A 27,600-nucleotide genomic window follows, 5' to 3' on the forward strand; every position below is an offset into this window, starting at 1 on the left:
CATCAGCAGTGTGAATAACATCCAACAAATGGTGGACTCTCTTCTCACAACAGTAAAGTACAGACTCAACAGAAACACACAGAACACACAAGAAAGACGAAAATTAACAGATGCTGACTTAAACAATATTCACTTTAGATTCCTTACACCCTAAAATAATCAACACAATAAATTCAACAAAACAAGTTCGGCTAACATATTTTTTGACTTCAGTTATATATATATTTCTGTTTCAATATATTAGTGTTAACACAGCAGCTGTGTACTGATAGAAGCTCTGAATCTTTAAGCATCAGTGGTTATAAAGTTACAATTATAAAATATCTGTGATTTATCAAACAATGACAAATTAAATTGATTATGAACCTGTGAAGCACAAACCAGTTTGGAAGAAGGCTGAGCATCGAATCAACTCATGAATGAATACATAGAAATTACACTGATTCAGCTCTACAAACATCAGTGATGTGTTTAAAATCACACAAAATGTTAACAGTAAATAATTAGCGACATTAATAACTTTTAATTAAACCTTATGTCAGGTAAGTTCTGACACAAGAACAATGTTGTTCCTCTGAAAGAAGAAAGAAAAGCAAAGAACAGTTAATAATTAATTGAAATGGACTTTAGTTATCTTATACCTCCAATATTTCTGCAAGCTAATATTTCAACATACTATTGAAAAGCAATTGTGCATCAATATAGTCATAAAGTCACTTTATTAAAATCAAATTATTCTTGTTATTCTGGGTTTTTGTGCATTTTTTTTGTTTGTTAGTTAGTTAGTTTGTTTGTTTCTTTCTTTCTGTCTTTTTGAAGGGTGCATGATCAACATTAAATGGTGTCTTTCTTTGTGGTTCATGGGAAAACAACAAAGCATTTTCTCCAGAAAATATAATCCAGTTTCAGCCAAATCAGTGGATAAAATCATTATGTTCAGTTTTTGTACAGTGACATGAATCAGTGAGTTCTGCTGTGGTTAACTGTCCACTGTCAGTCCACTGTAAAATACTCCAAATGACCCCAAATACATAAATTCTATCCAACAGGCCATAATGACTGTATTTTAATGAAGCTCAACAAGTTTTGATGTGGTGAACGTGTCAGAAGAAATTTATCCTGACTGACGTACCGTACTGCTGCAAACTGGATAATAAATGAATTGGCTTTGGTGATTGACTGACAGGTGGATGTCATGATATGATATGAATTTGGTTTGCTCTAACTTATTGTAAGCACCTGTTAGATTTTGTTTTACAGGAAGAAAAAAAGATTTCTTTATTGTTTAGATTTATTTTTGCCTAGATCAGTAAATAGGTTCACAATATGACTGGGGACATGATCTAAAAGGGTTAAAAAGACGTTTTTCATTTCAGCTTGATTTTAACAGACCAAGAATCCAACAGGTCTTTTCTCATTTCTTTTATTCAAATGGACCCAGGTATGCATAATTGGAATTTTTTGAAGCCCATAACCCTGGGTAAAGAGGCTCAGTGAACGTGGTGCGAAAGGTGTAGATGTGACTCAGAGTGTTAGCAGAGACTCTGTAGAAGGACAGAGTGCCAGCAGGCCAGTCAAGAAACACCCCAACTCTGCTCCAGTCACGTGGAGAGTTTTTTTCCCACACCACTCCATTATGAAATGCCCTGAATGAGTACGACCCATGGGTGGTTTTGCCAAAAGACCAGGATAATTTATTATATCCAAGCTCGACTTGCTGACCGCCTCCTTTTCTGTAAACTCCCTTGTATGCAGCACATACATAGATTGATTCAGGGTTACCATTACTCCACTCTACCTCCCAGTAATGGCGCCCAGTTAACCCCTCTTTGCACAACACCTGACAAAGAGAATCAAACCTCTCTGGATGATCAGGATATGTCTGCCAGGCTCCACATGTCGCCTTCTTGTTTCCCTCAGACAGAGTGAGCCAGCCGTTTGCAGTGTTTGGGTCCAGGGTGAGATCACAGGCATCTGATAAAGAGACCAAAACAAGATGTCAGAATTAGTCATTCAGATGGTCAAACATTTTTCTGCTCCTCTAGAAACATGTTTGACTGTTTGTACAGTGTTTTCTTTAAATTAAAACAGCATGGAAAATGACTTACACCAGATCACATCTCCCCTGTTTGTGATGTTCTCCACAGGAGGGATGTTTGGCTTTGAAAAGTCATCAGTGACCAGGATCCCGTTCTTGTAATGGTAGATGGTTGCTCCTGTGTACTTCTCATTTGCAACGGCTGCTACAAGGAACCGGAATCGACTGTTGTTCTTTAGTCCTGCAGCAATGTTGTGGAAAGCATTGGCTTTTTCTCTCATTTTGGCTAAAACTTCATCTGAGTAGTACCACGGGTCTTCATGGGTGTGTCCTGACTCAGATGAATTCAAGTACTTGGCCATTGCATCAAGGCAGGGGTCACCACTCTCCATGGAGGCAAAAACAAAGCACAGAGCATCTTCAACACCTGCAGCAAGAACCTCTCTGTCCAGCACTGACCGATTTGGGACGATCTTTGTTCCCTCCATGGTATCCACACAGGACTTGATGACGCTGATTTCTCTCTCTTTATGATCCAGCCACTTGGTCAGTTCTTCTTGACTGAATGGTGACTTGTCTCTGTCTTCAAAGAGTTGTACTGCTGAGCTCTCATCTTCTTTACCTTCACGGATGAGGGGAAATTTCTTCGCCATGGTCTGTTTGAGGTTAGATTCGTAGTAATCACATAACTTTTGGAACTCACTTAACTCTTCTTGAATCTGTGGAAGATTCTTGACCACTCTGTCATCCAAAGAATCGCTGCATCTCATTCTGATTTCCCTGAAATCCTCTACAGCATTTTGTGCCTTCATCACCAGTCCAACACCGATCTCACTCATCAGCTCAGCAGCTTTGGAGTCAAAGTGTTTCAGTGGCATCAGCCAGACCTTCATTGGAACACTTTTCTCTCCCTTTTCTCCCAGCAGCTGTGGAAGTTCTGCATAGGTCTTCACTGCGTCTTCAAATGTTGTTGGGTTGCTCTTGAGAATGAAGTCTCCATAAAATTTGCAGGAGAATTTGTTGGTCAGTGCTTTTTCTTCATCAGTCAGCTTGATCTCAGCTTTCCCCTCAACACTAAATAAGGGGATCTTGTTTATCACAGCTTGCATGCTGCCCTGGATGTCCTGAACTTTGCTGGCTTCTAACTTCTCACTGTCAAACACAAAGAAAGCATTTGCTCCATATTCGATCCCTGTGACTACATGAGTTGCCAAGCCCTTCTTGATGACATCTATCTGCTGGGTGTTCATGGTTACCAGGTCACTCACTGACAACTCTTTGAACTGTGTGGTAGATTTGTACTGACACGTCACTCTGCTCTGATTCTTGGATTTCTTTGTATCATTCAGATACTTTGCAGATCCTCCAACTTCAATCAGTCCTCCCAGGAAACTGGCCTTCAGAGAAGCATTAATATCCATCAGAGAGGACTTGGATTCAATGGAGTCGGATGCAGAGATTTTAAATGCACTGAAGGGCTTTGCATTTACTTTTGACTTGTCCTCCAGAGTTTTATCATCCCACAGTGTCAGTCCTATAGAAATGAGAAAACATCAGTCAAAAACAAAATCTTTCAAAGACCGACATTGAGCCAGTGAACACGAGAGGAGAGAGCATGAGAGACAGAGATGACACCAAAACCATGTTTTTCCGTTCCATTGACCTCACGTCCGTCTCTTCAGTACCAAAATAACTGACAAAAATATACCTCTGTAATTCAGAACCATTCAGAGCTGGGATTGACATTGCAATCCTAGACACCAGGCTGTTGTAAAATGGCTCCACAGACATAATTATGTGATAAAAACTGGTCCATTGCTGAGCCCAGCGGGGGAACTATCATATATGCAAGTAATGCAGCTGCATCAGGTCCTCCAACCGGGGCCCGTGTGTACGAGCCTCCAATAATTTATTAGACAGATGCGAGCCTTCATGTTCATAAGACATTATAACATTATAATGATGCACTGTCACTGCCACTTTTTAACACACAATGCATTCTTGTGGTGTGAATGGTATTTATAGTGTTTATTCAGTCAAGAGGCTTAGTTCATGGTGCCAAATAAAAAACTTACAACACAAACTAAGATTTACATCTATGACTTATAGTTTATTGACTCACATCTATGTCACATTTCTAAATTAAGTTTAAACAAGGATTAATGGGCAATTTCATTTCTCAAAATGGGGTTATTGCAGTTATGGATGTGCAAAATAAACACAATATTAGCTTGTGAAATACCAAGACAGCAAGTAAGTGAGAAACGAGCAATACACAGACACGTAAGTCTGAGAAGCCAGAATGGAAAGAAGCAACAGAGAAAGAAAAAGCAGCTTCAAACAATAGTTTTCTTTCATAAAGTTTCAGAGAGACGAGCGAGCACGGGTTGTTCCCATGGATGTATTAAGGAGAGTGCACCTATAATGTAAGGAGAACCTGAACCCTGTCACAGATTATACTGTATTTTCATCTGTTTTATGGTGCATCATCACCTGTTAGAGTTTACTGTATTTTTTTTCATTTTAAAGCTGCGTTGTTTAATTTCTTTCATCCACTGAAATTACTTTAGATTTTGTCTGAATGTGAAGGGCTGTTTTATTTCACATTTTGTGGGTTGGTAGACACCCCACATTCCCAAATATAGGTGCTAAAGCAATGAAAAAGTCAGTTTTGCATAATATGTCACCTTTAAGTAAATGTACTTAGTTACTTTCTACCACTGTGCTACAGTCATTTGGTCTGTTAGGCCCACCCACAACACCACGACTGATATACCAGGGTCAAGAGAGTTAAATTCTGTTGATGTGAACAGTGACTCTTCTTATAGACTGGAACCAGTGTGAATCCACTCCTTTTTCTTCTCTTAAATAAACTCCTTGTGATACTTGTTCCCCTTTAATCCATCAATATTCATATTTTGCTGCATGTATGTTGAATAGGTGAGGTGAAACTAGTGTTACCACCATTCCTATAAGAATGGAGTCAAAGTCGAGACTTACCTGGGATCAGTTTATCCTCCCGAGAATCATAGAGCATTCCCAGGGTGAAAGGTCGACCCAGGGCTGCAACCGTCATGGTACTTGAGGCCATTTCTCCAACCTGTTCAGAAATATCAAGTAAGTGACCACAAAGACTTTAGTACTTGATTTACACTTTCTTAAGCAGTGTGAATGTTCAGGGTTTGTAACATTAGGAGTAAACAAAAACAGTCTGTTGTACTTGTAAATGCACAATTTTCCTACAGACACTAGTCTAACAGTAATAGGTTAAGAAGGATTGCAGTTCAATAAAATTCTTAACATATGTGTGTTTTTGTCCCCCTCTGTCTCTGTCCACCCAGTTTGTCCTCACCTGGTGAAGTTGTGTAGATCAGCTGAGTTGCTTGCGAGTCTTCTAGACTTTCAACCGGAGCTGCTAGTCTGATGATCCGTGATGCTGTGAGATTATTTATATCATGTCAGAACCTCCCATGACACGCCTCTGGACAGGACAAGAACCATTTATTACCATAACAGGTGTCAACTGTTGTTCCACAGAAATGAAGACGTCTGCTGGGAAATATGACTATAAAAGGCCTCTCCATGATCACCGAAGTTCTGGGGACGAATATTTGAATATTTATCAGTAACAGGACATTTTGCAGATCGACATTTATGCACCTAACATAAAGAACTTTACTCATGCTTTGCTCATTATGTAAACCTACTTTTACCATCATAAGATGATATAAAACATGTCTAAATTAGTAAAATAAAATAGAATGATGGTACATTATATCTTTGCGCCACCCCACCCCGAATGCTGTTTAAATATATTTATTTGATTAATTCACATTTCATGCATTATTTATTTGTGATCCATTCACTCAGTGGTTATAACAACAAGTCCTCCAACTTTAAAATGAGCCATTTGTCGTTATCTTTCAAATTTACCCTTATATACTAGTCTTTACATATATCAGAGACTGAAAAATATCTTTTGAATATTAATTTCTGATGTAAACCAAGGTGAGGAAACAAAATCTTTCTCATGAAGCCCAAAATTTTAACAGGGAAAAATACACAAAAGCATAAAGTCATGAAGTTTCATGAAGTCTTTCTCGTAGAAGGGACGATATCTTGATGCAAAGTAGGATATTCGCTGTGAAGTTTGACCTGTTCAATTTGCATTAATTCAGTAGTAAAACTTTATCAACTTTCCCTGCTGGACAACAAACACGAGCACCACTGAGTTAAATGAAAGGTTAAAGTCCAGCTGGTTGTGCATCTGTTATTTTCTTTCACATGAACAATTATGACAAAATATATTTAATTGATTTAAAGGAATAGTACCTAATGTCAAATATCAAATAGATGCATATTATGCAAATAGCACTCCTCATTCAAAAGAACTACACAAAGGCCTACACAGATGGCTGATGGGATATGAGTAAACTGGTTTTACATCCCAGCAGGGATTTAGGCTGAATTTAAAAACAAGTGAATATTAAACAAAAGAAAATCAAATTGCGTGTGAGAATAACATGACCAGTAACTGACAGTCTAACAGCCCAGACACAGAAACAGGTGAGCTTTTCATTTTTTTCTTCTCCACTCACATGAAATCAGCCCTGTTCCAGTTTTTAGAACATTTTCACCAAAATTAAATTGGTTCTAAAAGTTGGTTCCCAGCTGGAACTCAGATTTTTCAGGCCTGTCATAACCACAAAACAACACAACTACAGCTAGAACAATTTAAAGATTTATCAACAAATAAATCAAATAGAATTTTAACAAACGAATAACCATCATGTTGCTTATAAAGTAAAATACCTCATATTTCCTGATTAAAGTTTTAAAAATGTTAAATTTGCCTGCACTGATATGATAGATACCATAAAATTATTAACTTTCCAGACGCAGATTTAAAATGCATTGACATTTTCTGTTGTTAAAGCAACGAATTTAAAGGATTGCACAGTTCTGTGATCATAATGCTTGAACAGTTTAAACCACGAGTCAGTGCTTTGGCCCGTCGTCAAAAAGCTGTGGATGATGGCAATATAGTCAGCAATAAAGTGATTTACAGCAGTAAATGTGTTACACATTAATGTTTCTCTTGAAGCCTGAAATCATAAATAAATAAATACATAAAGCATGAAGTCATGAAGTCGTATAAACCAGAGGGGGTCCATCAGATAACTAGAACTATATAAGACTATAACTTCATGCAAATCAGATAAGAGCTGTGATGTTTAATTTGTTCAATTTGCATCAATGTGCTGGCAGAACGTTATGACCTGTCCCTGCTGGACAACATACACAAACACCATCATGTTGAACTGGGTTAAAAGAGCGGCCAAAATGGTCAAAAGTGGCTATGCAGTTTTTATGTATACATATACTTAAACCATTATGAAAAATAGATATTGTGTTTACATCCCAGCAGGGTCACGTACTTCAGCTCAAACAGATCATCATGGGCTTTCTGCTTTTAATAAAAAAAAAAGAATTGACAGGTTCAGTATTAAAATAAGTTCAGCCATTTTCACACAGTTAGATAACAATTCCTTGATACTGATCTCCATTTAATAAAGAGCACGTGTCATACATCATATACTTCATACTGTGTCCTGAGGAAGTACAAACAGCTTTAAGAAGGAAGGAAAGCTGGACTGTCCATTCATTTTCTTCCTCCAGCCTCTTATTTCTATAAACTTCATTCTAAATCTGAAGAATGTCTCATTAAAATCAACATTTTATGGCTGTTTCACCTTGTTTTTTTTTTCCTTTCAGTGCAGGTAGAGTTTCTATCTGAAGACCCTTCATTGTGCAAAGTACAACTGCAAAGTTGGACTACTTTACACTGTTGCACATTTACTTAAAGTCCAGATGAAATGAAATATGCCCCTTTAACCCTTTCAGATCCAAATCTTCAATCATATTGTGCACAGATATATTTTATTATCATATGATAGGTTTTGCTAATGCTTTGTTGTTTGTTCATGTATATGTGGTGAGGGGGTACGTAGGTTTGGTGTGGAATTTTGGTTCCAATAAGGGGAGAGTAAAGAGTACACCAGACAACACCACCTGGAGAGTTTCACCCCAGGAAATACTTTCAGGTACCTTGAATATTGTTTATAAGGTAGATGGAAAGGCACACGGGTTCACTACTGATTAAAAGGCTGAGATGTGATATTTTTTTGACAAAAAGAAAATAATCAAAGCAAAAAGCAGGGGCTGGAGCTGCTGAAAAGGAAGATCAACAAACCAGAAATAACCAAAATTGAAGATGGATAAAAATTACTTTATTACAATGTATACTAAAAAAAAGGCTTTGATATAAATTCTAACAGTGAATGATACAGAAGTTAAAACTCAGCCCAACATCAGCAAAACTAAAGAAACTAAGGCCACTTGTTGAGAGGCAGAATACACGGAGGAGTGCCTGGGGGTGCTACCACTACTCACCACAAGTGGGCACAGCAAACAACAAAGCAATCCTCAAACAAAAATGGTGCAGTCTATGGCGTCCCAGTGCAGCTATTCACATGCAAAAGTGAAGGGACCTCACCATGGGTGCCCAGTCTCTCACCAATATGGCTCTCTGCTCTTGAAATAAAGAAACTCACAAAATAATCACACAAACAAGAATATATCCCAGTCGGCTAAACAATTACAAAACTCAAGACTGGAAAAAACTAAATCACTAAGTTATAATTAAACAATAAGGGGCAAAACAATAAGCTAACAGTAGTGGACTTAAAAGGGCAAAACACTAAACTAAAGGTGAGCAAAAGGGGGACAAAGGCTAAACCCAAGGAGAGCTAAAAGGGGCAAAGCAAAGCAGAGAGGTGAAACTACAATAAGCCAAGCTAACCATACTGTATATTAAGGCTTTGATGAGGTAACTTATTCACCACCTCAAGTGTGGGGCTTTAATGGATGCAGGTGGGCAGGAGGGAAGTCAACTTGCACCTGGCCAGCCAACACATTACACTTGATAAATCAGAACAACTAGAAGTGCAATGCAGGTAAAACTGTGCATAAATGGGTGCTTTCGGCACATATCTGGTGCAGACAAACATGAGCAGCCACAGCAGGTACAGACCACAAGGAGGACAAGGGGAGAACAAAACGCCTACAGGTGCCATTTATTGCCTGGTCCTGATTAGGAGGTTGGCCAAGGGAGGAGTCAGGCCCAGGCTGCATTCATCCTGCTCACACTGTCTACTGCAGTGTTTCTCAACCCTGGTCCTCAAGGCACACTGCGCCGCATGTTTTAGATGTTTCCCTGCTCCAACACACCTGATTCAAATGATCAGCTCGTCATCAAGCCTCTGCAGAAGACAACAACCAGCACTATGAAGGCCCTGGGAAACGGGGCCCAGATCATTTGAATCAGGTGGATTTGTTGTTAAAACACAGACTACATGAACTTTAAAAAAAAGTTATATGAAATAAATCTATATATGATGCACTAACATAAAATGTAAAGTATAAATTGATCATTCAGAGAAGTTATCAGTTTCACTCATTTATATCCACCCCAGACAGTCTGATCTTTTTGTCTCCTTTAAGCTCACCTGGTAAAATGTTGACTGAAAAATAACAATAAAGACACATTCTACTTAAGAGTATAAAATAATCTATACAACATAGAAAAAATGTAAACTACATGATTATTATGATTTATGTCGTTGCAATGAACCAAACTACGCAGTATAGCATGTGGTCTGTTTGCCAGCATCTGAAAACTTATTTTGATGTCAAAAGAACACACACACCTCTAATTAAAGTAATACTCTGACATATGTCTCAATGAAAATTCTACTCTCAGCAATTTTGATAATGAATATTTCACAAAAACAGGAGTAGAAATGTGTAAAAAAATAGTTGATAGTTCAATATTGACAATCTGACTGGCTTACAATAAAAAGTCATCAAGCAGATTCATTTGTAGAAATATCACACAGAGAAAATGCTGATGTAGTATTTTTGTGGTTGTTGTTGGCTGCAGCTGTGGTACGTGAGTTTAATAGAGACTTTTACCTCACACTTTCTTCATTACAGCACAACCTGTTTATACATTACTCACCTGTCTCTGGTGGCAGTAAATTTAAGGGGCATTAAGAACATGGTGGGGGGCATGTGGGCACTGAAACTCCTTTGATAATAATGCTGACCTGACAAAATGCCTCTGACCTCTTCAACCCCACTGACCTTGCAGTGGTTCAGTCAGTACAGTAGTGTGTGACGTCCCTGAAGGATTTCATTCCATCACAGTGAAGGAATGTCTCCCTGTGGACACTGATTAACTACTTGTTGACTTTGTCTTGGAGGAACATTTCTGCTGAAAGTTTCTAATGGTGTGAGCAGCACTAAAAAAACTCTTTTCTCCTCCATTGTCAAAGGTTAGAGGTTTATCTACAGTCTGACTCTTGTAAGCTGCCCTCTACTGGATCTTTAGTGAAATGCAGGAAGTAGAATCTCATTTACTAAAGTCAATATGACCGTCTGCTTGCTGTGACTCACACTTAACAAGCTACTCATTTAGATCATTGTGAGTTATGGTAATATTAACATTTATATTTTGGAGGACTCAGCTTACCTTCCATTGTGTTCTTATGATACTGTGAAGAAGGAAGGTTATATAACGTCCTCTGAGGACTGATGTTTTATCATTGTAGTGTCCTTTACACTGAAAGATGCTGATGTGTCCTAAATGATAAAACTTTACAACTTTTGAATCTGCAGGAAATAATGAAGCTGCACACAGTGGTGAGTTCAGGTCTGCACTTTATTGAGGATAAACATATTCAACAGGTGTTTCAGCGTCAGAGGAATCTGACAGCTTCACTTCAGCTCTATAAACATCAGCAGTGTGAATAACATCCAACAAATGGTGGACTCTCTTCTCACAACAGTAAAGTACAGACTGAACAGAAACACACAGAACACAAGTTAACTGAGAAAAAACTAAAGAAAATCTTCTTCTATTCTGAAATGATAACTCTTCTCTAAAATGATGCACAGAAAATAAAAGAAAATTAACAGATGCTGACTTACACAATATGCACTTTAGATTCAGTAAAACCTAAAATAATCAACAAGTTCAGCTAACATATTTTTACTTGAGTTATATATATTTCTACTTTAACATAGTAGTGTTAACACAGCAACTGTGTACTGATAGAAGCTCTGAATCTTTAAGCATCAGTTATAAAGTTACAATTATAAAATATCTGTGATGGATCAAACAATGAAAAATTGAAGGCTGAGCACAGAATCAACTAATGAATAGATACATACAGTAGAAGATTACACTGCCTCAGCTTTATAAAAATCAGTGATGTGATTTACATCTAACAAAAATTTGTTAACAGTGATTCTTTTCTCAGAGAGTAAATGATTACAGAGTCATTAATAAGACAGTGATTGAATCGTAGGTCAGGTCAGGTCCGAATTGAGAAAAACAAAATTATTCCTCTTGTACTCAGAAAGATAATTCTTTAAAAATGCTGCACAAAGAAAAAAAAAGCCAAATTAAGCCACATAATCAATGTGATAAATTCAACACAACAAGCTACGCAAGCATGTTTTTACTTGAGTTATATATTTCTATTTCAGCATATCAGTATTAACACAGCAACTGTGTAATGATATAAACTCTGTATCTTTAAATATCAGGAATTAGTATCAAATGTCACACTAAAGGGTAACCTAACTGAAAAAGTAATTGATGATGAACCAAGACACATAAGGTTTAAACTGAATTTGAAGCTGTGAAGTGCAAACCAGTTTGAGAAGAAGGTTCAGCATCAGATTGCCATAAACTAACAGGTAGAAAAATATATTACTTCAGCTCTATGAACATCAGTGATGAGCTACATCTAAGAGTTACTCTCTCCTCAGAGCAGTAATTAATTACGGTCGGTCATAAGACATTAACTGAAGCTTAGATCAGGTCAAACTTGAGAAAAAAAAAAAAAAAAGATTCCTCTTGTACTCAGAAAGATAACTTTAAAAGTGTTGCATGGTGAAAAATGAAATAAATTCTAAATTATACAACTTGTACTTTAGCTACCTTACGTCCTCACATAATCAACATGATAAATTCATGAGATATGAATTTAAATTTCAACATACTCGTGTTGACAAAGCAACTGTATATCATTATAAGATCTTTACCTTAAAGTATCAGTCATTAGAAAATTACAATTAATCTGTGATATTCCAAATAATGAAAACTTATTGTCAAGCTGTGAAGCACAAACCAGTTTGAAAAGAAGGCTGTGCATTAAATCAATATGAGCTGATAGAAAGAAAATTACAAATATAGTCACTTCTTCCACCATCAGTAATCTTGGTCACTCTGGATCTGAATGCATTTTTAAAGTTTTTGTTTAAAGTCTGTGTGCTGACAAGGTTAAAAATGGACGGGGTCTTTAAAAGAACCAGTCTTCTCATCACTTGAACTGCTAATGCTAAATTCTGATGCGCTCAAGCTTATATGGTTCTAGGGGACATACGATTCCAGAACGTCATCGAGCCATATTTCAGTTCTGCTCAAAAAATGTTGAACACAGAAAAAACTTAACAGTCTAATTCCACATTTTTTTCATGTATTATGTGTTTAGAAAAAGTCCCTGACATTCCTTTACACAGACTTTAAACTAAATGCAGACATAAATTCAGGTTACCTGACCAAGAATCTTCTTTCTTACTGTTTTTATTCAGCTATATTTAGATGAATGTAATCATAATTTTTTTCAATCAAGAAGCCTGGGTAAAGAGGGTCTGTGAATTTGGCGCGGAAGGTGTAGAGGTGACTCATCGTGTTAGAACAGACTCTGTAGAAGGACAGAGTGCCAGCTGGATGGTCCAGGAACACCCCAACTCTGCTAGTAGTGGGAAGAGGGCCGCAAACCTGTTTACCATCATGCCATGCATAAAGCCCATCATAGTGGCCAAAATACCAGGACATGTTATTCTGTCCAAACTGGCTCAATGCTCCTCCTCCTTTCCTGCTGATTCTTTCGTATGTGACAGCAACACCAACCACATCATAGTAACCATTACTCCACTCTACCTCCCAGTAATGGCGCCCCTTTAACCCCTCTTTGCACAACACCTGACACACAGAATCAAACCTCTGCGAGTCTTCACGATATGTCTGCCATGACATTCCACATGTCGCCTTCTTGTCGTCGTCAGACAGAGTGATGTAGTTGTATACGGTGTTTGGGTCCAGTGTGAGATTACAGGCATCTGATGGAGAGACCAAAACAGCACGACTTATTAATTATTCTGATGGTCAAAAATGTTTCTGGAGCAAAATAATTTATACAGCATATTTTTGACTTTGAAAAATCCTAGAAAATGACTTACGCCAGATCAAATCTCTTTTGTCTGTGATGGTCTCAACAGCAGGGATGTCAGGCTTGGAGAAATTTTCAGTGACCAGACGGTTTTCCTGGTAATGGTAGATGGTTGCTCCTTTGTATTTGTCATTTGCTATGACTGCTACAAGGAAACGGAATTGGCGGTTGTTTTTGAGGGCTTTGGCAAGATCACTGAAAGATTCTGCTTTTTCTGTCATTTTGGTTAAAACTTGATCTGAGTAGTACCAGTGGTCTTCATCGCTACATCCTACTTTTGGGGAAGCCAAGTATTTAGTCATTTCATCAAGGCAGGGGTCGGCAGTGTCCAGGGAGGTGAACACGAAGCACAGAGAATGATTTACACGTGATCTGAAAACGTCTGTCTCCAAGTTTGATTGATTTTCAAAAACCTGTGTTTTCTCCATGATACCTACACAGGACCTGATGACATTGATTTCTCTCTCTTTATGCTGAAGCCACCTGGTCAGTTTTTCTTGACTGAATGGTGACTTCTCTCTGTCTTCAAAGAATTGTTCAGCTGACCGCTCATCTTCTTTACCTGCACGGATGAGAGGAAATTTCTTCGCCATGGTCTGCTTGAGGGTAGTTTCATAATCATCACACTGGTTTTGGAAAGTGCGTAACTCGTCTTTAATATGTGGAAAATTTGCAACCACTTCATCAAAAATAGAATCATTGCATCTCCTTTTTATTTCCCCTAGATCTTCAAGGGCGTCCTGCATCTTCCTCACCAGTCCAGGGCTGATCTCTCTCTTCAGCTCAGCTGCTTTGGGATCCAAATTCTTCAGTGGCAACAGCCAGACCTTCACTGGAACACTGTTCTCTCCCTTTTCTCCCAGCAGCTTTGGAAGTTCTGCATAGGTCTTCACTGCCTCTTCAAATGTTGTTGGGTTGCTTTTAAGAATAAAGTCTCCATGGAAATTGCAGGATAACTTCTTGGCCACCTCTTTTTCATCATCATTCAGTGTGACAGAACCTGACCCCTCAATACTAATAGAAGGAAACTTGTTTATCGCAGCTTCCATGCTGCCGTGGATGTTCTGAACTGTGCTGGCTTCTGACTCGTCACTGTCAAACACAAAAATAGCATTTGCCCCATATTCAATGCCTGTGACTACATGTGTTGCAATGCCCCTCTCAATAATATCTTTCTTTTCAGTAGCTACGGTTGGAAGGTTAATCAATTGTTTGAAGGTGGTAGTTGTTTTGTACTGACAGATCATTCTGCTCTGATTTCTGGATTTCTTCATGTCACTCAGATACTTGGCAGATCCTCTGACTTCAATCAATCCACTCATGAAACTGGCTTTCAGAGAAGTTTCGATATCCAGCAGAGAGGACTTGGATTCAGCGGAGTCAGATTTATAAATGTGAACTTGACTGTTTCGCTTCAATCTTTCAGTTGTGTTCTCTTGTAGAGTTTTACCATCCCACAGTGTCAAACCTATAGAAATTAGAAAACAGAAGTCATTTGATAAAGCAGGAAAGTGACTTTGTTATGAGGAAGTCACAAAAATCTAGGATTGAGGGTGTATAGTAACATTACACAACATCGGGTTTTTGTTTCAACACAACAATCAAACTTCCTGTATGTGCCTGTAGGACTCCTTAAAGGTCAATATAATGAGGCCTGGCCTCTCAACTTGCTCTGCTCTTGCACTGCATGTGTGTGTTGTAAGCTGCTCCACTAATCTCACTGGTCTCTTAAGAACCAAAATAAATGACCATAAATATGTGTATCTGGTCATTTGAAACAAATCCCCATTCAGAGTCAGGATTCAGGGCAACCACGGTCTGGGTCTGGGGCTGTTGTAAAGCTGTTCCATGGACATAACTATGGGATGAAATTTGGTAACAAATACATTTTCATATTCATCACAAGATAATAGAGCGGCCACCAATCGATCACCATCCCTAAAACTGTTAACTAATAAATTGGTCATAACTACATTATGTATGGGATAATTTAAAGGTCATTATTAATCCTGACAGAATGATATGGTCTTGAATCATCCTGAAAGGGGTTTATTTCACATTAGTGCTTGTTACTTGGTACCATTTGTAACAGGGTTTTGGGCCTCTTCATCTCAACAGAACGCAGACAACACTAGACTCCACCGGTTACACATGTACCATGTACCAAATAATATCCATAATTTAACATGAAATATTAATCTTTAAATGATTTCAGTGATTTAAAGACATAGTTCACCAAAAAATAATAATTCAGTCATTATCTACTCACCCTAATGCCAACTGAGAGTCAGGTTTATTTTTTTAGTCCACAAAACTCTGCTGGACTGCTCACAGGAATCTGTAAAACTCCAGCAGTGTTTTGTGGACTAAAAAAAATAAACCTGACCTTCAGTCAGCATGAGGGTGAGTAGATAATGACTGAAGTAATATTTTTGAGTGAACTCTCATTTTAACAGTGATTTTATTGTTCCTCCAGAGTCTGTGGTCAGAACTGTGTAGATAACAATGGTCTGTTCTTCATAGCAGCGGCCTGCTATACAGAAATAACAGACCTGAGAATTCTGTAATTGACCAATCAGAATCGAGTATTTAACAAAGCCATGTAATAAAAAATTAAACAGCATTTGCTATTCTTTTAATACTGCGTATGAATGTTAAATATGCAAAGTTAAAATTGTGATCTCAAAGTTTGTGTAATCAGATATATATAGAAATATTCTTTTTAATAAGACTGTAAAGTCTTACCTGGGATCAGTTTATCCTCACAGGCATCATAGAGCATTCCCAGGGTGAAAGGTCGACCCAGGGCTGCAACCGTCATGGTACTTAAGGCCATTTCTACAACGTGTTCAGAAATATCAAGTAAGTGACCACAAAGACTTTAGTACTTTCTTAAGCAGTGTGAATGTTCAGGGTTTATAACATTAGGAGTCAACTCTCCTCCTTCACAAACAGAAATGATGACAGAGATGAGAAACAAAAACAGTCTATTTTATTTGAAAATGCACAAGTTTCCTGTAGACACTAGTCTAACAGTAATAGGTGTAGAAGGGTTGGAGATCAGTAAAACTCCTCACCTGGTGAAGTTGTGTAGATCAGCTGAGTTGCTTGCGAGTCTTCTTGACTTTCAACCGGAGCTGCTAGTCTGATGATCCGTGATGCTGTGAGATTATTTATATCATGTCAGAACCTCCCATGACACGCCTCTGGACAGAACAAGAACCATTTATTACCATAACAGGTGTCAACTGTTGTTCCACAGAAATGAAGACGTCTACTGGGAAATATGACTATAAAAGGCCTCTCCATGATCACCGAAGTTCTGGGGACGAATATTTGAATATTTATCAGTAACAGGACATTTTGCAGATCGACATTTATGCACCTAACAGAAAAAACTTTACTCAGACCAAGAAGTTTAATAACTGAAGTAGTTCTCATTATGTAAACCCACTATTACCACTATAAGATGATATAAAAGATGTCTAAATTAGTAAAATAAAATAGAATGATGGTACACTATTATATTATATCGTCGCACCACCCCACCCCAAGTGCTGTGTAAATATATTTATTTGATTAATTCACATTTCATGTCTTCTTTATTTGTGATCCATTCACTCAGTGGTTATAACAACAAGTCCTCAAACTTTAAAATGAGCCACTTGTCGTTATCTTTCAAATTTACCCTTATATACTAGTCTTTACATATACCAGAGACTGAAAAATATCTTTTGAATATTAATTTCTGATGTAAACCAAGGTGAGGAAACAAAATCTTTCTCATGAAGCCCAAAATTTTAACAGGGAAAAATACACAAAAGCATAAAGTCATGAAGTATCATGAAGTCTTTCTCGTAGAAGGACAATATCTTGATGCAAAGTAGGATATTCGCTGTGAAGTTTGACCTGTTCAATTTGCATTAATTCAGTAGTAAAACTTTATCAACTTTCCCTGCTGGACAACAAACACGAGCACCACTGAGTTAAATGAAAGGTTAAAAGTCCAGCTGGTTGTGCATCTGTTATTTTCTTTCACATGAACAATTATGACAAAATATATTTAATTGATTTAAAGGAATACTGCCTAATGTCAAATATCAAATAGATGCATATTATGCAAATAGCACTCCTCATTCAAAAGAACTACACAAAGGCCTACACAGATGGCTGATGGGATATGAGTAAACTGGTTTTACACCCCAGCAGGGATTTAGGCTGAATTTAAAAACAAGTGAATATTAAACAAAAGAAAATCAAATTGTGTGTGAGGATAACATGACCAGTAACTGACAGTCTAACAGCCCAGACACAGAAACAGGTGAGCTTTTCATTTTTTCTTTTCCACTCACATGAAAAATCAGCCCTGTTCCAGTTTTTAGAACATTTTCACCAAAATTAAATTGGTTCTAAAAGTTAGTTCCCAGCTGGAACTCTCAGATTTTTCAGGCCTGTCATAAACACAAAACAACACAACAACAGCTAGAACAATTTAAAGAACTTTCCAGACGCAGATTTAAAATGCATTGACATTTTCTGTTGTTAAAGCAACGAATTTAAAGGATTGCACAGTTCTGTGATCATAATGCTTGAACAGTTTAAACCACGAGTCAGTGCTGTGGCTCGTCATCAAAAAGCTGTGGATGATGGCAATATAGTCAGCAATAAAGTGATTTACAGCAGTAAATGTGTTACACATTAATGTTTCTCTTGAAGCCTGAAATCATAAATAAATAAATAAATACATAAAGCATGAAGTCATGAAGTCGTATAAACCAGAGGGGGTCCATCAGATAACTAGAACTATATAAGACTATAACTTCATGCAAATCAGATAAGAGCTGTGATGTTTAATTTGTTCAATTTGCATCAATGTGCTGGCAGAACGTTATGACCTGTCCCTGCTGGACAACATACACAAACACCATCATGTTGAACTGGGTTAAAAGAGCGGCCAAAATGGTCAAAAGTGGCTATGCAGTTTTTATGTATACATATACTTAAACCATTATGAAAAATAGATATTGTGTTTACATCCCAGCAGGGTCACGTACTTCAGCTCAAACAGATCATCATGGGCTTTCTGCTTTTAATAAAAAAAAAAGAATTGACAGGTTCAGTATTAAAATAAGTTCAGCCATTTTCACACAGTTAGATAACAATTCCTTGATACTGATCTCCATTTAATAAAGAGCACGTGTCATACATCATATACTTCATACTGTGTCCTGAGGAAGTACAAACAGCTTTAAGAAGGAAGGAAAGCTGGACTGTCCATTCATTTTCTTCCTCCAGCCTCTTATTTCTATAAACTTCATTCTAAATCTGAAGAATGTCTCATTAAAATCAACATTTTATGGCTGTTTCACCTTGTTTTTTTTTTCCTTTCAGTGCAGGTAGAGTTTCTATCTGAAGACCCTTCATTGTGCAAAGTACAACTGCAAAGTTGGACTACTTTACACTGTTGCACATTTACTTAAAGTCCAGATGAAATGAAATATGCCCCTTTAACCCTTTCAGATCCAAATCTTCAATCATATTGTGCACAGATATATTTTATTATCATATGATAGGTTTTGCTAATGCTTTGTTGTTTGTTCATGTATATGTGGTGAGGGGGTACGTAGGTTTGGTGTGGAATTTTGGTTCCAATAAGGGGAGAGTAAAGAGTACACCAGACAACACCACCTGGAGAGTTTCACCCCAGGAAATACTTTCAGGTACCTTGAATATTGTTTATAAGGTAGATGGAAAGGCACACGGGTTCACTACTGATTAAAAGGCTGAGATGTGATATTTTTTTGACAAAAAGAAAATAATCAAAGCAAAAAGCAGGGGCTGGAGCTGCTGAAAAGGAAGATCAACAAACCAGAAATAACCAAAATTGAAGATGGATAAAAATTACTTTATTACAATGTATACTAAAAAAAAGGCTTTGATATAAATTCTAACAGTGAATGATACAGAAGTTAAAACTCAGCCCAACATCAGCAAAACTAAAGAAACTAAGGCCACTTGTTGAGAGGCAGAATACACGGAGGAGTGCCTGGGGGTGCTACCACTACTCACCACAAGTGGGCACAGCAAACAACAAAGCAATCCTCAAACAAAAATGGTGCAGTCTATGGCGTCCCAGTGCAGCTATTCACATGCAAAAGTGAAGGGACCTCACCATGGGTGCCCAGTCTCTCACCAATATGGCTCTCTGCTCTTGAAATAAAGAAACTCACAAAATAATCACACAAACAAGAATATATCCCAGTCGGCTAAACAATTACAAAACTCAAGACTGGAAAAAACTAAATCACTAAGTAATAATTAAACAATAAGGGGCAAAACAATAAGCTACCAGTAGTGGACTTAAAAGGGCAAAACACTAAACTAAAGGTGAGCAAAAGGGGGACAAAGGCTAAACCCAAGGAGAGCTAAAAGGGGCAAAGCAAAGCAGAGAGGTGAAACTACAATAAGCCAAGCTAACCATACTGTATATTAAGGCTTTGATGAGGTAACTTATTCACCACCTCAAGTGTGGGGCTTTAATGGATGCAGGTGGGCAGGAGGGAAGTCAACTTGCACCTGGCCAGCCAACACATTACACTTGATAAATCAGAACAACTAGAAGTGCAATGCAGGTAAAACTGTGCATAAATGGGTGCTTTCGGCACATATCTGGTGCAGACAAACATGAGCAGCCACAGCAGGTACAGACCACAAGGAGGACAAGGGGAGAACAAAACGCCTACAGGTGCCATTTATTGCCTGGTCCTGATTAGGAGGTTGGCCAAGGGAGGAGTCAGGCCCAGGCTGCATTCATCCTGCTCACACTGTCTACTGCAGTGTTTCTCAACCCTGGTCCTCAAGGCACACTGCGCCGCATGTTTTAGATGTTTCCCTGCTCCAACACACCTGATTCAAATGATCAGCTCGTCATCAAGCCTCTGCAGAAGACAACAACCAGCACTATGAAGGCCCTGGGAAACGGGGCCCAGATCATTTGAATCAGGTGGATTTGTTGTTAAAACACAGACTACATGAACTTTAAAAAAAAGTTATATGAAATAAATCTATATATGATGCACTAACATAAAATGTAAAGTATAAATTGATCATTCAGAGAAGTTATCAGTTTCACTCATTTATATCCACCCCAGACAGTCTGATCTTTTTGTCTCCTTTAAGCTCACCTGGTAAAATGTTGACTGAAAAATAACAATAAAGACACATTCTATTTAAGAGTATAAAATAATCTATACAACACAGAAAAAATGTTAACTACATGATTATCATGATTTATGTCGTTACAATGAACCAAACTATGCAGTATAGCATGTGGTCTGTTTTCCAGCATCTGAAAACTTATTTTGATGTCAAAAGAACACACACACCTCTAATTAAAGTAATACTCTGACATATGTCTCAATGAAAATTCTACTCTCAGCAATTTTGATAATGAATATTTCACAAAAACAGGATTAGAAATGTGTAAAAAAAAATAGTTGATAGTTCAATATTGACAAATCTGATTGGCCTACAATAAAAAGTCATCAAGCAGATTCATTTGTAGAAATATCACACAGAGAAAATGCTGATGTAGTATTTTTGTGGTTGTTGTTGGCTGCAGCTGTGGTACGTGAGTTTAATAGAGACTTTTACCTCACACTTTCTTCATTACATCACAACCTGTTTATACATTACTCACCTGTCTCTGGTGGCAGTAAATTTAAGGGGCATTAAGAACATGGTGGGGGGCATGTGGGCACTGAAACTCCTTTGATAATAATGCTGACCTGACAAAATGCCTCTGACCTCTTCAACCCCACTGACCTTGCAGTGGTTCAGTCAGTACAGTAGTGTGTGACGTTCCTGAAGGATTTCATTCCATCACAGTGAAGGAATGTCTCCCTGTGGACACTGATTAACTACTTGTTGACTTTGTCTTGGAGGAACATTTCTGCTGAAAGTTTCTAATGGTGTGAGCAGCACTAATAAAACTCTTTTCTCCTCCATTGTCAAAGGTTAGAGGTTTATCTACAGTCTGACTCTTGTAAGTTGCCCTCTACTGGATCTTTAGTGAAATGCAGGAAGTAGAATCTCATTTACTAAAGTCAATATGACCGTCTGCTTGTTGTGACTCACACTTAACAAGCTACTCATTTAGATCATTGTGAGTTATGATAATATTAACATTTATATTTTGGAGGACTCAGCTTACCTTCCATTGTGTTCTTATGATACTGTGAAGAAGGAAGGTTATATAACGTCCTCTGAGGACTGATGTTTTATCATTGTAGTGTCCTTTACACTGAAAGATGCTGATGTGTCCTAAATGATAAAACTTTACAACTTTTGAATCTGCAGGAAATAATGAAGCTGCACACAGTGGTGAGTTCAGGTCTGCACTTTATTGAGGATAAACATATTCAACAGGTGTTTCAGCGTCAGAGGAATCTGACAGCTTCACTTCAGCTCTATAAACATCAGCAGTGTGAATAACATCCAACAAATGGTGGACTCTCTTCTCACAACAGTAAAGTACAGACTGAACAGAAACACACAGAACACAAGTTAACTGAGAAAAAACTAAAGAAAATCTTCTTCTATTCTGAAATGATAACTCTTCTCTAAAATGATGCACAGAAAATAAAAGAAAATTAACAGATGCTGACTTAAACAATATGCACTTTAGATTCAGTAAAACCTAAAATAATCAACAAGTTCAGCTAACATATTTTTACTTGAGTTATATATATTTCTACTTTAACATAGTAGTGTTAACACAGCAACTGTGTACTGATAGAAGCTCTGAATCTTTAAGCATCAGTTATAAAGTTACAATTATAAAATATCTGTGATGGATCAAACAATGAAAAACTGAAGGCTGAGCACAGAATCAACTAATGAATAGATACATACAGTAGAGGATTACACTGCCTCAGCTTTATAAAAATCAGTGATGTGATTAACATCTAACAAAAATTTGTTAACAGTGTCTCTTCTCAGAGAGTAAATGATTACAGAGTCATTAATAAGACAGTGATTGATTGATTGATTGATTGATTGATTGATTGATTGATTGATTGATTGATTGATTGATTGATTGATTGATTGATTGAATCGTTGGTCAGGTCAGGTTCAGACTGAGAAAAACAAAATTATTCCTCTTATACTCAGAAAGATAATTCTTTAAAAATGCTGCACAAAGAAAAAAACCAAAACACAAATGCTAAATTAAGCGACCTTATGTCCTAACATAATCAATATGATAAATTCAACACAACAAGCTACACATATTTTTACTTGAGTTATATATTTCTATTTCAGCATATCAGTGTTAACACAGCAACTGTGTAATGATATAAACTCTGTATCTTTAAGTATCAGGAATTAGTATTGAATGTCACACTAAAGTTTAACTTAACTGATAAAATAATTGATGACGTATCAGGAAATTAAGGTTTAAACTGAATTTGAAGCTGTGAAGCACAAACCAGTTTGAGAAGAAGGCTGTGCATTAAATCAATATGAGCTGATAGAAAGAAAATTACAAATATAGTCACTTCTTCCACCATCAGTAATCTTGGTCACTCTGGATCTGAATGCATTTTTAAAGTTTTTGTTTAAAGTCTGTGTAAAGCAAATATAAATATCTGTTTTGAGTTTGTCACATGACAGAAACGTTGTTAACCAGACAACAAAATTTGCAGTCAGTCTTGAGTTGGTTCACTTGTGGCAGGTGAATGAAACAAATCCGATTACTTAAATTCCACCTCCAGTTATGTTTTAAACGATATAAAATGCTCTGCAAGAAGTAATAAATTGTGTCTGATGATGTTTGTTTTGTAAAATAAGTTCAAATACTTTGTTAAAATGGCACATTTTTCTGTGCTCAAAATCTACAACGGCTCACTCAGGACAGTGGCACAAATACAAGTCCATATAAAACCACATGGACATGCTGACAAGGATAAAAATGGATGGGGTCTTTAAAAGAATGTTAAATTATGATGCGCTCAAGCTTATATGGTTCTAGGGGACATATGGTTCCAGAATGTCATCGAGCCATATTTCAGTTCTGCTCAAAAAATGTTGAACACAGAAAAAACTTAACAGTCCAAAATTCCACTTTTTTTTTTTTTCATTTTTTCCACTCTATTTTTTTTCCTGTATTATGTGTTTAGAAAAAGTCCCTGACATTCCTTTACACAGACCTTAAACTAAATTCAGACCTAAATTCAGGTTACCTGACCAAGAATCTTCTTTCTTACTGTTTTTATTCAGCTATATTTAGATGAATGTAATCATAATTGTTTTCAATCCAGAAGCCTGGGTAAAGAGGGTCTGTGAATTTGGTGCGGAAGGTGTAGAGGTGACTCATCGTGTTAGAACAGACTTTGTAGAAGGACAGAGTGCCAGCTGGATGGTCCAGGAACACCCCAACTCTGCTAGTAGTGGGAAGAGGGCCGCAAAACTGTTTACCATTATGCCGTGCATAAAGCCCATTGTAGTGGCCAAAATACCAGGACATGTTATTCTGTCCAAACTGGCTCAATGCTCCTCCTCCTTTCCTGCTGATTCTTTCGTATGTGACAGCAACACCAACCACATCATAGTAACCATTACTCCACTCTACCTCCCAGTAATGGCGCCCCTTTAACCCCTCTTTGCACAACACCTGACACACAGAATCAAACCTCTGCGAGTCTTCACGATATGTCTGCCATGACATTCCACATGTCGCCTTCTTGTCGTCGTCAGACAGAGTGATGTAGTTGTATACGGTGTTTGGGTCCAGTGTGAGATTACAGGCATCTGATGGAGAGACCAAAACAGCACGACTTATTAATTATTCTGATGGTCAAAAATGTTTCTGGAGCAAAATAATTTATACAGCATATTTTTGACTTTGAAAAATCCTAGAAAATGACTTACGCCAGATCAAATCTCTTTTGTCTGTGATGGTCTCAACAGCAGGGATGTCAGGCTTGGAGAAATTTTCAGTGACCAGACGGTTTTCCTGGTAATGGTAGATGGTTGCTCCTTTGTATTTGTCATTTGCTATGACTGCTACAAGGAAACGGAATTGGCGGTTGTTTTTGAGGGCTTTGGCAAGATCACTGAAAGATTCTGCTTTTTCTGTCATTTTGGTTAAAATCTGATCTGAGTAGTACCAGTGGTCTTCATCGCTACATCCTACTTTTGGGGAAGCCAAGTATTTAGTCATTTCATCAAGGCAGGGGTCGGCAGTGTCCAGGGAGGTGAACACGAAGCACAGAGAATGATTTACACGTGATCTGAAAACGTCTGTCTCCAAGTTTGATTGATTTTCAAAAACCTGTGTTTTCTCCATGATACCTACACAGGACCTGATGACATTGATTTCTCTCTCTTTATGCTGAAGCCACCTGGTCAGTTTTTCTTGACTGAATGGTGACTTCTCTCTGTCTTCAAAGAATTGTTCAGCTGACCGCTCATCTTCTTTACCTGCACGGATGAGGGGAAATTTCTTCGCCATGGTCTGCTTGAGGGTGGTTTCATAATCATTACACTGATTTTGGAAAGTGCGTAACTCGTCTTTAATATGTGGAAAATTTGCAACCACTCTGTCTCTCAGAGAATCACTGCATCTCCTTTTTATGTCCCCTAAATCTTCAAGGGCATCCTGCATCTTCCTCACCAGTCCAGGGCTGATCTCTCTCTTCAGCTCAGCTGCTTTGGGATCCAAATTCGTCAGTGGCATCAGCGAGACCTTCATTGGAACACCGATATTTCCCTTTTCTTCCAGCAGCTTTGGAAGTTCTGCATAGGTCTGCATTGCTTCGTCAAATGTTCTTGGGTTGCTGTTAAGCCTAAAGTCTCCATAGAAATTGCAGGATAACTTTTTGGCCACCTCTTTTTCGTCATTATTCAGTGTGACAGAACCTGACGCCTCAATACTAACAGAAGGAAACTTGTTTATCACAGCTTCCATGCTGCCGTGGATGTTCTGAACTCTGCTGTCTTTTGACTCATCACTGTCAAACACAAAAATAGCATTTGCCCCATATTCAATGCCTGTGACTACATGTGTTGCAATGCCCCTCTTAATAATATCTTTCTTTTCAGTAGCTACGGTTGGAAGGTTAATCAGTTTTTTGACACAGGTAGCTGCTTTGTACTGACAGATCATTCTGCTCTGATTCCTGGATTTCTTTATATCATTCAGATACTTGGCAGATCCTTCAACTTCAATCGTTCCACTCAGGAAACTGGCCTTCAGAGAAGTTTCGATATCCAGCAGAGAAGACTTGGATTCAGTGGAGTCAGATTTATAAAAGAGAACTTCACTCTTTTTCTTGTTTTCTTCAATTGTGTTCTCTTCTAGAGATTTAACATCCCACAGTGTCAAACCTATAGAAATTAGAAAACAGAAGTCATTTAATGAAGCAGGAAAGTGACTTTGTTATGAGGAAGTCACTAAAAACTAATCAGATTTCTACAATATTTATCATTATTGTTGTTGTTGTTTAATATTGATTTATTATTGCTTGATTCATTCTTGACGGGAATGTAATTGATAAAAAAAAAAAGGATTAAGCATGTATAGTAACATTAAACAACATCAGGTTTTTGTTTCATGACAACAATCAAACATCCTGTATGTGCCTGTAGGACTCCTTAAAGGTCAGTATTACTACTATTCACTACTATTTATTGTTATCATCATCTTGATAATGAGACCTGACCTCTGAACTCTAATCTACTCTTGCGGGATTCAGGGCGACCCTGGACTGGGTCTAGGGCTGTTGTAAAGCTGTTCCATGGACATGATTATGGGATGAAATTCCATAACAAATAAATTTTCATATTCATCGCAAGATAATAAAGTGGCCACCAACTGATCAACATCCTTAAAATCGTTAACCAATAAATGGTCATAACTACATTATGTATGGGATAATTTAAAGGTCGTTATTAATCCTGACAGAATTATATGGTCTTGAATCATCCTGAAAGGGGTTTATTTCACATTAGTGACCTGCTTACTCTACATTATCCTGCTTGTTACATGGTACCATGTACCATGTACCAAAAAATATCAATACCTCAACACAAAATATTAATACACAATTATTTTAGTGATTTAAATTGAGTGTCCGATTTATTGTGTTAGTCCACAAAACTCTGCTGGAGTTTCACAGGAAAACAGTGTTGCAGAATCTCCCAAACAATGGAAGTGAATGGTGACCAGTTTTCAAAAGTTAAAAACAATTTGGAAAAAAAACATGAAATGCCTCCATACTGTCTGTCTGGCATAATCCAAGTCTCCTAAAGTTCCAACATGCTGTTTGAACTCCGTCACAACATACACACACAGTTCAGACAGTGTGCACATGAACGTGGCTCCAAGCTAAAGATCTACAGTGAAGATTCAGGATAAAAACATGGTGTAATTAACCTTTATTTAGTCACCTTGGTATGTTGGAACTTTAGGAGACTTGGATTACAGCAGTCGAGCAGGATGGAAATAACAGACCTGAGAATTCTGTAATTGACCAATCAGAATCGAGTATTTAACAAAGCCATGTAATACAAAATTAAAAGGCATTTGCTATTCTTTTAATACTGCGTATGAATGTTAAATATGCAAAGTTAAAATAGCAATATCAAAGTTTGTGTAAGCAGATATATTTAGAAATATTCTTTTTAATAAGACTGTAAAGTCTTACCTGTGATTGTTTTATCCTCGCAGGCATCATAGAGCATTCCCAGGGTGAAAGGTCGACCCAGGGCTGCAACTGTCAGGTCACCTGAAGCCATTTCTCCAACCTGTTCAGAAATATCAAGTAAGTGACCACAAAGACTTTAGTACTTTCTTAAGCAGTGTGAATGTTCAGAGTTTATAACATTAGGAGTCAACTCTCCTTCTTCACAAACAGAAATGACAAAGATGAGAAACAAAAACAGTCTGTTGTACCTGAAAATGCACAAGTTTCCTACAGACACTAGTCTAACAGTAATTGGTGTAGAAGGATTGCAGTTCAGTAAAATTCTTAACATATGTGTATTTTTGTCCCCCTCTGTCTCTGTCCACCCAGTTTGTCCTCACCTGGTGAAGTTGTGTAGATCAGCTGAGTTGCTTGCGAGTCTTCTTGACTTTCAACCGGAGCTGCTAGTCTGATGATCCGTGATGCTGTGAGATTATTTATATCATGTCAGAAC

General features: G+C 37.6%; 3 protein-coding genes across 4 annotated transcripts; all 3 read right to left on the bottom strand.

The window, feature by feature from the left end:
• Positions 1-1,238: 1,238 nt before the first annotated feature.
• LOC146311521 (neoverrucotoxin subunit alpha-like) lies at positions 1,239-16,543 on the bottom strand. 2 transcript variants are annotated; one of them, XM_084740337.1, is made up of 4 exons: positions 16,479-16,543; positions 5,039-5,138; positions 2,109-3,572; positions 1,239-1,974 (listed from the first exon to the last, which is right to left on the bottom strand). In XM_084740337.1, the coding sequence occupies exons 2-4, from the start codon at positions 5,127-5,129 to the stop codon at positions 1,424-1,426; spliced, it is 2,106 nt and encodes a 701-aa protein (XP_084596463.1). In that variant the 5' UTR covers positions 5,130-5,138; positions 16,479-16,543; the 3' UTR covers positions 1,239-1,423. The 2 variants fall into 2 exon arrangements, with proteins under 2 accessions (XP_084596463.1, XP_084596462.1); XM_084740336.1 differs by lacking the exon at positions 16,479-16,543 and adding an exon at positions 5,391-5,522.
• LOC146311522 (stonustoxin subunit alpha-like) lies at positions 12,500-16,554 on the bottom strand. The gene is made up of 4 exons (XM_084740340.1): positions 16,479-16,554; positions 16,147-16,239; positions 13,412-14,869; positions 12,500-13,291 (listed from the first exon to the last, which is right to left on the bottom strand). Exons 2-4 carry the CDS (start codon positions 16,235-16,237, stop codon positions 12,753-12,755), a joined length of 2,088 nt encoding a protein of 695 aa, XP_084596466.1. The 5' UTR covers positions 16,238-16,239; positions 16,479-16,554; the 3' UTR covers positions 12,500-12,752.
• A 7,006-nt stretch (positions 16,555-23,560) lies between these two features.
• LOC146311523 (neoverrucotoxin subunit alpha-like) lies at positions 23,561-27,201 on the bottom strand. The gene is made up of 3 exons (XM_084740659.1): positions 27,108-27,201; positions 24,331-25,788; positions 23,561-24,210 (listed from the first exon to the last, which is right to left on the bottom strand). Exons 1-3 carry the CDS (start codon positions 27,196-27,198, stop codon positions 23,672-23,674), a joined length of 2,088 nt encoding a protein of 695 aa, XP_084596785.1. The 5' UTR covers positions 27,199-27,201; the 3' UTR covers positions 23,561-23,671.
• Positions 27,202-27,600: the final 399 nt, after the last annotated feature.

Source organism: Lutjanus erythropterus, chromosome 17 (genome assembly GCF_056507025.1).
Source record: "Lutjanus erythropterus isolate fLutEry1 chromosome 17, fLutEry1.hap2, whole genome shotgun sequence".
In the NCBI taxonomy this organism is placed as follows: domain Eukaryota; kingdom Metazoa; phylum Chordata; class Actinopteri; order Lutjaniformes; family Lutjanidae; genus Lutjanus; species Lutjanus erythropterus.

What these genes read in the sequence shown, in the direction of transcription:
- LOC146311523 (XM_084740659.1), bottom strand. Translation starts at nt 27,198, where the DNA reads ATGGCTTCAGGTGACCTGACAGTTGCAGCCCTGGGTCGACCTTTCACC. An exon ending in CGAGGATAAAACAATCACAG is followed by an intron (nt 25,789 to 27,107) that starts GTAAGACTTTAC and finishes TAATTTCTATAG; the next exon opens with GTTTGACACTGTGGGATGTT. An exon ending in CAAAAGAGATTTGATCTGGC is followed by an intron (nt 24,211 to 24,330) that starts GTAAGTCATTTT and finishes TCTCTCCATCAG; the next exon opens with ATGCCTGTAATCTCACACTG.
- LOC146311522 (XM_084740340.1), bottom strand. Translation starts at nt 16,237, where the DNA reads ATGGCCTTAAGTACCATGACGGTTGCAGCCCTGGGTCGACCTTTCACC. An exon ending in TGAGGATAAACTGATCCCAG is followed by an intron (nt 14,870 to 16,146) that starts GTAAGACTTTAC and finishes TAATTTCTATAG; the next exon opens with GTTTGACACTGTGGGATGGT. An exon ending in CAAAAGAGATTTGATCTGGC is followed by an intron (nt 13,292 to 13,411) that starts GTAAGTCATTTT and finishes TCTCTCCATCAG; the next exon opens with ATGCCTGTAATCTCACACTG.
- LOC146311521 (XM_084740337.1), bottom strand. Translation starts at nt 5,129, where the DNA reads ATGGCCTCAAGTACCATGACGGTTGCAGCCCTGGGTCGACCTTTCACC. An exon ending in GGAGGATAAACTGATCCCAG is followed by an intron (nt 3,573 to 5,038) that starts GTAAGTCTCGAC and finishes TCATTTCTATAG; the next exon opens with GACTGACACTGTGGGATGAT. An exon ending in CAGGGGAGATGTGATCTGGT is followed by an intron (nt 1,975 to 2,108) that starts GTAAGTCATTTT and finishes TCTCTTTATCAG; the next exon opens with ATGCCTGTGATCTCACCCTG.